Source organism: Malus domestica, chromosome 02, assembly GCF_042453785.1.
Source record: "Malus domestica chromosome 02, GDT2T_hap1".
In the NCBI taxonomy this organism is placed as follows: Eukaryota; Viridiplantae; Streptophyta; class Magnoliopsida; order Rosales; family Rosaceae; genus Malus; species Malus domestica.
The window spans coordinates 21,905,468-21,916,998 of record NC_091662.1 but is presented as its reverse complement, the minus strand read 5'-3'; the positions used below and the strand labels follow the sequence as shown (position 1 = coordinate 21,916,998).

The window sequence follows — 11,531 nt, the reverse complement described above, 5'->3', positions numbered from 1 at the left end:
AAAAGAAATGGGCAAGAAACTGCCATTTTTGGTGTAAATACAAATTAAAAGTCTGAGATTTCCGCATTTTTCCTTTTTTCTCACAATCCAACCTTTTGAAGACAACCCACATCTGGAAAACGTACTTTCTGTTTTGGTGGGTAATTAATGAAAATTCAGATTCATTTCCCCAATATTATGGTCATTAAAAAGTCTCTAGCTCGGAAAATATGATTAAATTAGTTGGCTAGAACAACTGTGTGTCACCCTCATACCCTCTTTAACGTAGGTTAGTTGGCCAGAGGAATAGTGTGTCGTCTCTATACACTCATGTTTCAATTCTAATTTCAGTATAATAGATTAGTACATAATGAGGAAATATAAAAAAAGAAAATCCAAATCTTTACTGGGTATGCAGATCTGCGATGCAAGTAAAGCTTACAACAGTATCAGAGAGACTGAGACAAAGTAGTAGAGAGGGCAGGCAGATACGTGAGTGAGAATTAGTTTCCTCTTCCTCATGAACTGTGAAATGTCAGTAGTGAAAGATGTTGGGTTGCTTTTATCATTTTTAATGACAAAAACAAACACGGGTTGCTCAACCTCTTCTGAGAATGACTTTTTCCCAATTAAAAAAAAAAGAGTTGGAGCAGTTAGTTTGAACTGCTTGGAAACAAATACGCATGACCAGAATGAATGCTACTTAATTCTACAGCTACAGAACTCTATAATTAAAAAAAAAAAAAAAACTCAGAAAAACATATGAATATTTGAACTGGGAAGTTCATGAATTGTTAGAATTATGAATGAACAATTTCTATGAATTATAACAAACAACCAATTGGCATAACAAGTTTGGAACGACAACATAACCAGTTTCAACTTCATCTTCTAATGTGGTTCACAAACTCTGAATCAGAAACTGCAGAGAGCTCGATTTGGCCGACGTCATCATCGTCAAAAGGAGCAGGAAGATTAAGATCTATCAAATTATCACCAAGCTTAGTTAAACTCTTCAATGGAGGACTACTATTGCTTGCTTCTGCTGCAGAACCACTCATCACATGAGATCTTTTGTGCCCACCAAGCGCTTGACCAGAGGAAAAAACTCTAAAACAAACTGGGCATTCATGAATTTTTCGTTCAGCCACAGAGGAAGAATTTCCTGCCACATTATAATTTTCTTGCTTCAATTCGGGCTTGTAAATGGGGTTCGCATTCAAAGCGATAATCTTCTTGTGGCTTGCTCTGTGACCACCAAGAGCCTGATAAGATTTAAGAACTTTGTTGCACGTTTCACATTTGTATTTCCCTCGAGCAGTTCTAGTTCTGGGTAAGTTGATCAGATGCTCCTCAGAATCATCCGTGTCCTCCGTTGATCTTTCCACTTCATCGTCTTTTTCTTGTTCTTGTTCATGTTGGTGGTGGCGGTCTTGTTTTTTCCATTTGTCTCTCGACAACATCATGAGGCAGAAGGCGACATCTTCCTCTTTGGTGGCATCGGAAATTGAACTTACGGGTTCCGGATCGAAAGAATCGGCCTTGCTGCTGACCACCTTGTTCTTGAGCTTAATTTTCTTGAAAGATTCGAGCTTTTGATGATGGTGATACTGACTATGATTTTGATGATGATGAAGCGCCATCATGGAGGATTTTCGTGTTCTTTTAGATCGTCTCCGAGTTGGGCTCTTGGACGACTCGGTCTCACTCTCTTTGTCTTGAAGAACAATAGACCCAGCATGGATGACAAAAGAAAACTCAGGATCCACTAGCTTTATGCTTCTCTTTGGATTCTCACTCAAACCATAAATCATATCATCATCATGTTCTTCTTCATCGTCTGAAGACAACGGAGAAGAAGCTGAAGCTGAATCGCACAGCTCATCAATGGTCAGCTGGGTTTGTTCTCGATTCGCTTCTTCGTCTTCATCTTCCGGTTTCTGAGGAATCGGATGGTTCATGACGTGAGACCTCATGTGACCCCCCAAGGCTCTGCCATTGGGGAAGCTCCTCATGCAAATCTTACACCGCTTCTCCATTGCAATTTACCCAAAAACAGTAAAATTTAATCAATCAAACCACAGACCAAAAAACTGAGCAAAACAAAGCAATTGTGAGCTCTCCTTTCTTTCATGGAGACAAGGTAGTGGAAGGAAGCCACCAAAAGAGAGATATGCAAACCGACAATTTATTTTTATCTTTAATAAATAATTCACAGGAAAAAAGGGTGTTTTTGGGTTTTGAATTTTTTTGGTCTATTAAAAAGGGCAAAAATTTACTTTAAATTAAGATTATAATTAATTAAAAGCGTATCCATGAAGGTAGAAACTTGAAAGAGGGCACATGTAACATGCGAAGCTAGAGAGATTTTTCAGTATGACCGTCACACAAAGTGGTACACCACGTTTCCTTATATAAATAGTAGATTATGTGTGTTAAAAAGTTAATAATTTAAAAATTAAAATTTTTCACCACTTGCATAAAAAACATGTGGTGTACCATCCGCGTTCCAGTCACAACTAAAAATTTCTCGCGAAGCTGGCCCATTTCTATTTTTATTCCTCTTTCCCCACGGATTTGGTTGCCATCCTGATTCTCTTTGTGAGAATCCTTATGATTCTTATATTCTATTCGTGCGGTCAGAAGTCATTTTGAATTTTTTTTAATTTAAACCTAAAAACCAACAGTATGTAATGATTTTTTATCATACGATGTACGATTAACGAATAAGATGTGAAAATCCTCACAAAGAGGATCCCAGTCCTTCCCCTACATTGCCTCCTTTATTTTCACCATTTTCTTTGGTTTCCCAAAATACCCTTCTCTATTCGCCATTTGCCCAGGAAATTGGATTTTCCTCTTTTGTTTGAGAAGGGTAGTTCTAACATTTTGGACAAGTACTAGAATTAGCCGGTGGCTTCCTTGTCCAAGTCAAGGAAACTGCTAGGGTTTGTTGTAACGATGATGCTGAATTAAAAACCTTGGTGTCCTCCAAACATAAAAATCAACCACACTTGTTTAACTCACCGAGCGGTGACCGAGCAACAATAACAAACACAAAACGTCCCACGTGTCATCGTCAGATTTGTAATGTTTTTCGAGGGAGTAAACATTGAAAATAATAGACACAACACTTCTCTTCTTTTGAACACCTACTTATATTTTTTGTTGTTGCTTTCGATAAATCAATCGAAAGAAATGTACACAATTAAACATGAGTGCGTTGAGGAAAAGAGAAATATGGAATCATTAATCCTTTAAACATCTAAGTACAGTAATTAAAAAGGAGAAAACTGAATCAGATTTTAATGTATTTTAAGATTCTATAACCTTTTGTCACTTAGTATTATAATCTAGTGGTATTCCTCTTCACTTGTAAATGAGAAGTTTTAGGTTCGATTCTCACAAATGGCGAATTTGAACCACATTATTGCTAACCCATGGTGAGGCTAAACCTATTATATCTCTTAGTGTAGATAATATCGTTTGTTAAAAAAAATAAAAAGATTCTTTAACCTTTTATTTAAGCCGCTAATTTATATCTATATGTACTTACTTTCATCTCAAAAAATAGAAAAATGGAAAACAAAATAAAAGAGATTGAATTGAAGCAAAAGTAATTTATATCTATATTTGTTAGGTGATTTATATCTATATGTACTTTGTCATTACATCTCAGATCCTTCTCATGTTATACCTCCTCAACCATTGGAAATTAATCCGGATTTGACTTATGATGAGGAGCCAGTGACTATTTTGGATTAGAAGGATAAGGTTCTGAGAAATAAGACCGTGCGCTTAGTGAAAGTTTTGTAGATGAATCACTCGGTGGAAGAAGCCACTTGGGAGACAAAGGACCAGATGAGGGATATGTATCTAAGGTTGTTTTATGAGTATTAATGAATTGTAATTATTGTTTGAATTTCGAGGATGAAATTTTCTTAAGGGGGTAGGTTGTCACAGCCAGTCCCGGAAGATTTTCTCTGATGGTGTGAAATGTCCAATTTACCTTTAAACATTTGTGGTGTTGTGTGGTTTAAGTTGTGTTGTGGACCAATTATTTTCTTTCCTAAGTTTTTGGACCCAACTGGAACTAAAATTTTTCCTAGTTTTGGTTGGTGACAAGCTAGACCACACACTCACACACATACCCAATCCCGTTAACCCTCTCTCTCTCTCCTCCTTCTCAGTTTTTCTCCATTTTTCGTACAATATGTACGGACAAACCTCAAACCAAGAAATTTCTTCATGGATCGAGGTTTTTGAAGTCACCTTCGTATTCCTTGTGAGCTCAGGAACACATCTATACCATTTTTAGAACGTGAACACCTCATTTTCCCGAGAATCTAAGAACCCAGTTTTGGGTTACTGTTCATGCACTCATGATTGTGAAGTTTTTAGGAGATTTGAAGCTGCCAGGAAGCTTTAGGACGTCTTCGTGAAGCTCGGAGAAGAAAAACGAAGTGTTTTGGATGTCGAGAAGTTAAGTTTGACAAGTTTCAAGTTTGGCCGGAATATCGAGGTTTCTCCTGCAAAATCCCGTGGATTTCAAGGCTTGAAAGTGGTAAGGTTTTGTTCTTCTAGTCCTAAGCTTCATTTTGAGATAAATTTCGTGAGTTTTGGTTGAGAATCGAAGGAGATATGAAGATTTTAAATTTTTCTAGAAACCGACGAGTGCAGCAATGACGGCGTCGGACTCCGGCGAACTAGGGAAGAAGGAGAAGAATATTCCGTCAAAGTTGACGAAATATTCCCTAACGCCGTTAGGGAATCTATTTGGTGTGCCAGGCATATGTCTGCATGTGAGCTGTGCGTCTGGCAGTGCCTTGGCCGGCACGTGAGGGCAGGTGAGGTCATGAATTTTTTTTCTAAAAATATGGGGATGTTCCTGAGGTTGAGTAGGTCATGGTGGTATATTCAAATACCCCATTTGAGCAATATATGAGAAGTTATTTCCTAGTTTTGTGTATGTGCTTTAAATAACGTTTATTCAGTTATTTCGCACATAGGTGAGACCTATCATGACGACAAGTGCCATCAATCGAGGCTCGGGGGCTACAACCCTTCGACATATCTGTGAGTGGGCTTTTTGGTTTTCCATATATACCTATATACTTGAGATTTTTCCCAGAAAATGAATTTGAATGATTATACGTTTTGAAATGCCATGCAAAGTATCTGTCTATTTTATTATGCATTAGTAGTTGCATATATATATGATTGTTGCTGCGGACGCACAGGTAAGTACCAGGTAAGTTCATAAATTAAAGATAGGAGATTGATCACTGTACATCACCAAAATCTCCACATGTACAGGAAGTGATTATAACTACACGAACGATTCTTGATTATTTATGAGTATCGTCAAATCATAGGTTGTGAATCCCAGCTAGAATGGGATAGGACAAGTTAAGGACGTTCAAGGGTAGATACGTCTTTTGTTGCTATAATAGTAAATACGTTTGCACAACCGGGATAATACACAATAGTGCAATCATATATGTTGGTTTAGTTCTTCCATTCGTCTTTGTCAGAAATATAGGTCTTTCTCAGTGAAAGTGTACTCGAGAAATTATGGGGTTAGTGAAGATTTCGAACAGGTTTCTCCATAGAGAAGTGTCATCCAGCTTTCGAAATAAAGATGATGACTGTTGACTTTAGGTCATGGATAAGATGGTTCACTTCAAACAGTTCTAACCTTTAGAAATTAAAAGCGATACTATGTTATGCTATTTCTGCACAACCGAAACATCCGAAAAACACGTCACACAGGATTTTGAAATCATTAAAGTCAACAAAAGGTGTAAACAAGAGTAAGGTGAGACAACACTTAAGTTGTCAACTTTACTCATTTGCAACAATCCAAACTAATTTAACTTTCCTTGGTTGTAAATGAGGAAAACACTATAGCCGCAAGGTTTGCCAACAATTTGTTGATAAATCAACAAGAATAAAGATATCTCATTTTCGCAATGCTTTGTAAGAATTTCAACCTTCTTCCGCTAAACTTTTTGGGAAAAAGGAAAGAATGTCGTTTACAGAGATCATGTCTCCCAAGAAAGTACCAACTTAACAATTATTACTCGAGGAAATGGTATAAGGCTGAGTGTCGGTGTTCCCAACCACTCAATTTTTTATGCTGAAATTATGGAGAGAGTCGTTGGTAAGACTACTTCGAATTTCGTTAGGCTAGGAAAGACCTCTCAGCTTCCAAAAGTTAATCGAAGAGAACAACAACTTGAAGTAGGACTAACGGTTTTAATGGTCAACCGATTGAGTTGTGGAAGTTTAGGTACGACCTTAGGGTTTGACCTTTCACCTTATGGATAGTGAGGTTCCCTAGATAAGGTATTTGGTTGGATAGGTGACAAGGGTCCTCCATAAAAGTTACGTGCCGTCTTCTCTTAACGACGCATATGCTACTTGAAAAAATTCAAGGAAGAACTGGTGTAGTACATAAAATGGATCAAGGTGTACCTTACCTCACTAATTGGTGATGGCTTCGTAAGGAATTGGAGAAATGATGCCAAAGGTACACATCCTCAGATTGTATGGTACTGCTTCTTTTCTTTACGCCTTACGCTACAAGGTCTTTGTGAGCTTGCCAAACTCACTCCCTGTGAAAGTGATTGGAAAAGTGACTAGTCAAAAAGGTTTTGGTTACCTTATTGGGTGGTGTCGGTAACACGACCACGAGCTTACTATTCTAATGTAAAGCTTGTTCCTAAGTTTCCATGATTCTAGTTTCTTCAGCTCAAGTAGCCATTGTTAATCAGTTTATCAGTCATGCCTCTAATTAACGCGCTAGATATTTTAATATTGTTCGTTACCCTGAAACTGTGAACCGACATTCTGGCATAATGGTATCAGTCCCACATACTAGCACATGTGTTTGGTATCAGAAATCATACCACACGAATACTGGTCAACAGTTTCTGGATATTGAACATCATCGTCAATTAGTAGCATCACCGTAGGTTGATTACGGGTTAGAGCATGTTCAAGTAGATAACTTCGGGTGACTGGAAGGGAACTGGTCAAGTGAAGTAGTTCATTGATTCTAAAAGGATTTGATTACTGCTTTTGGGAGTTCTGTTACTCCCAGGATATGACGACTCATACCCATAAGCTTATATTCACTCAAAAGATGAGTACAATGTAAAAAGGAAATCTAGGAATTAGAGTTGGTTGGAAAGTCCCAAGGCCGGAAAAAGAACTTGCTAACAATCTACATTGGAAATGAACTTAAACAAAAGTTGATCTTCCTTCCGAAGATCCAAAATGGTCACTAGTACGTTTGAAGATATTAGTGTCATAGGGGACCAAAAGTGATTGTCCCTCAAATGACCTTTCATGGAGTGCTACCACTTTAGCACTAGGTTGTCATTCAAGACATTTCTAGAATCTTGACGAAGTAAACTTTGTAAGAATTCCAAGAGATAGTATACCAATAGGTTCTACCGAATAAACAAAACCATTTTAGGTTTCCTATCATGAAGGGTTGGTAAAAATGGTGGAAGAAAAACGATAGAATTTATTGGTAAATCGTTGGTGATACTCAACCTTTGATGCATTAGCCCGGCTGCGGGGCTACCAACTCGTTCCCAAAAATGGAACTTTCCTTGATAGGATGATTCGTTGTTTAAAGTCTAGGGACGATTTCCAAAACGATTTTCTAAAATGACGATAAGTCATCTAAAGTACCCAAAACTTAGGGAAAGTTAACACATTTTTCATGCTCGACGAGGTGGCAAGATTCGACACTTAGTTTCAAGAACCAAGAATGCTTACATCATGCGCATGATGAACGCAATATTGCCCGAACTTATGCTCTGATACCAAATTGACACATCCTGACCTGAAATGTCCACTTGGACTCCGAATCGAGTTATGCTGGCTGACACCTGAAGGGTGACGAAGCCATAAAGTGTAGTGTAGTGGAAAAAGGATGTGAATAAATTTAAACCTAAAAGTGCCTAATCAAAAAGTGCACGGGTGAGCGGGATTGAACTCATTTCACACATGATGTCAGAGCATAAGATGGTATAGTAAATAGGATGAGGGTTATACCACTGAAGATAACCATCTCTTGAGATTTTCCAGAATTCTCGTTTACATGTAAGCACAGCTACTAAACTTGGAGGGGCGAAAAACAAAGTTGAGAGGGTAAAGAAATAACGTTTTGTAAAAACCTTTCAAAAACATTATAACCCCTCACCGTAAAATCAAGTGTAGTTTCCAAAAATATACGTACTACGTATAATAAGAAAATGCTTACCGTACCTGCAAGGTCTCAAGAAATCAATAAGGCATATCTATTGTAAATAAGCACAAAGTGACCAATATCACATAACCTCGTAATATGTAAACATAACATAACAAATGCTCATCAACATATGCTGACACACGAGTCTGTACAGAAATCTTGTAAAGTGGGGACTGGGTTCAAAAATCTTGTAAAGTGGGGTATCTTCTTCCTTGAACTGGGTTCAAAACCCTTACAAGATTTTATTTTATTTATTTTTTTCTGAGAACCTGCTAAATTCTTTCGTAATCTATCGTACTATTTCAATCCTTAAGTCAATGAATATCGTATTTCACCTAAAAAAGGTACCAAGATTTGAACTTGGCTATGTGAGTAAGGGTTGGTCCTGAAAGAAGCAAGCTAATTGTTGGCAAGGCTTGATTTGAGCATCGATTAGTAATATTGTTACATATATACCACATTTGTTAATTATATTTCATAGATATATATGAGAGAACCATATGGATATATAGATGGGTCTTTAAGTGGATCTCACATCAATAAGTAGTGCAATGTCGATAAGAATTTTTATTGCCAAAAATGGTTACAACAAATGTGACCTAGTATCACATATTGAGAAAAATAGAAATATGCTTGTTTTCAGTTAGGATTTATGGTTTAAGTAGTAATATTGTTTGAGATTGTGGGAATGTTGAAACTTGAAAGGCATGGAGTTTCCAAATAGAAATGAATATTCGTCCATAAAAAGTATGGGGTGGGATGGGAATCCTTGATCAGTCTCGACTATAAATCTGAATTTTGTTGGGGGAAGTGGCGGAGTCAGCATGAAGTCATTGGTTGTTCATGACCCCCTCAAGTTTAAAACCCGATATATATTTGCATGTATAATTTATTTGACCCTATAAACAGCTAGGGCAAACTAAATTTAAATTACAACCGCATTCTCCTACTTCTTCTATTTTTTTCTATCTTGTCTTCCTTTTCTCTCTTATTGTGTTCAACTGTGTTGTCTGCACGAAATGCTTGAATGAAATGCCTCAGTTGACAAGCCTTTCCAGTCTTCAACATTACTCTATAGTTTCTTGTAGTCATCCTTAACAAGGCTCTACGTATCATAGTAATTGTTGACATATGTTGGCATAAGCCTTAAGCAGATGTTCGCAAGAATTGACATATTTTTACTAGGTGCTCAATGAAATAGTACACTGTAGTTTTTTTTGTCAAAATCATGACCCCATTATTTGAAAATCTTAGCTACGACACTTGTTGGGGGCCTTTATATCAAAACCTTAAATGGAACTTAGAACCAATAAAGCTTATGTCTTTACGTTTTTACTAGGTGCTCAATGAAATGGTCCAGTGCAGTTTTATTTATAGAAATCATGACCCCATTATTTGAAAATCGTGGCTACGCCATTGGTTTGGGGCCTTTATATCAAAACCTTAAATGGAACTTCGAACCAATAAAGATTACGTCTTTATAGTTGTATACACTTGCATATTTTCACGCTATTTACTGAGTTAGATTCTAAGAGGCGTAGACTACAAACAGGGTCAAGTATCTTCCCCCACCCTGACACATATGTTGTAGCAGAATATCAAATCCGAGTAAATGAAAAGAAAGTTGGCCAGCCCTTTGCTACCTTGCATATGAATCAACCGGCATGTGTTACTTCGAGCTCGCACACTGGCAGCGGACAACTTTTTCCTTAGTGTTTATAGTCTATTTGCGTAGGTTACTTTTGGAGTTGGCAAAATGACGTAAAACAGAAAATGAGTGTAGAGAAAAGAAATAGGGGGTGTATTTAGAAGCAAGCGCTTAAATGGCGGCCATGCCATGGCCACAAACACCGAATCATAATCTGCTCTAGCTTAGAGTTATTTAGGGATATTGGTGAAGGGTGCATGGTTATACAATAAATTTCTATAAACTATATGATATTTGAATTTAAAATCTCTTCAAATAAAGCAGGTATAACTAGTTACTAGCATATTGTGGTGTATTTAAAAGCCTCCATAACTAATCCAAAACATTTTTTTTCAAAGAAACCTTGACTGTGCAGGAGAGAATTTTATTGAATAAAAAAGAAAAGTTGAATTTATAGTTTCATTTTAGAACAAAAAAATGTTGACTTTAACGAATTGACTTGATCTTAGTTTGGGGTTAAGTCGCATATAAGAACTTTAATCACTTAGACCATCCTTAAAAAAAATGTTAAAAGATAAATGTCAAAAGTTAATTTGATGGCTAACCTGACAATGTCAGATTTTTCCTTTTTCAAACTGATACGTTTGTTTTGTTATAAATGATATTTGTATGACCTATTTTAAAAAGAAATCAATTAAACTAAATTTTCAAGATTTGTAATTGCGGCATTAATGGGATCCACATAATAAAATAATTAAAAATTATTTGACATCACATTTTTGTCATATGTTAAATTTGCCATTTGAAGACTCATATGTCAATCCACATAGGATTGACATATCGGTTGAAACTTGCTTCTACCTTCAAATTTGATTACATGACATTCCACTTTGGATTTGATTACATGGCATTCCTCTTAGACCAACTCCTAAGTAGATGTCAGATTTTATGAAGCTCCACGTGGCATATGACCCATCACAAATGGCAAGTCATCAATGACATGTGGCACAAATCAAGCAAAGGAAGCTCAAAACTTCCCCAAAATTCAGCCAAAAGGAAGAAATCTCCTTAAAATCGGCAAGGGGCCCAAATTGCTCACAAAACCGGAAAGAAAGCTAAAGCATCTTCACAAAACAAGCAAGAATTGAAGATTGCTCACAAAATAGGCAACAAGCTCTATAGATTTCGGCCAAGCAAAGGAAAGTGGCTGAAAAAAAAAAAGACACAAAACATGCCTAAATTCTCCCATGGACGAATCAAGACACAAATCAAAGCCAAATCCACCCAAAGGCATGGCTTTGGAAGTCTATAAATACAAGGTCCCAGGACAAGCATAAGGTTGACAATTTCTACACTGAAGGTCAGCAATTCTACATCCAGAGGAACCTCTGCAACAAATCTTTGAAGACTAATACCTTGTCAAAACTCTCTTCAAAGAACACACAACCAAAGCTGAAGTTTTCTTTCAACCAAAGCCGAAGCATTCCCTTGAAGAATCAACAAGCATGTGTGCTGATTCCTTCAAGACTTTGTTGCAAGCTCAAAACTTGTAACGATGTTTGATTCAAGATCAAGTTGCCAAGACCTTTGAATCAACGAAATTCTACATCAACGCTCCCTTTGCCGCAACCCTAAACC

The 11,531-nt window shown here is 37.0% G+C and overlaps 1 protein-coding gene across 1 annotated transcript; it reads right to left on the bottom strand.

Annotated features, from left to right (window-relative positions):
* Positions 1 to 734: 734 nt before the first annotated feature.
* LOC103407153 (zinc finger protein ZAT9-like) lies at positions 735 to 2,126 on the bottom strand. Its single transcript, XM_008346108.4, has one exon. The coding sequence runs from the start codon at positions 2,016 to 2,018 to the stop codon at positions 864 to 866; it is 1,155 nt and encodes a 384-aa protein (XP_008344330.2). The 5' UTR covers positions 2,019 to 2,126; the 3' UTR covers positions 735 to 863.
* Positions 2,127 to 11,531: the final 9,405 nt, after the last annotated feature.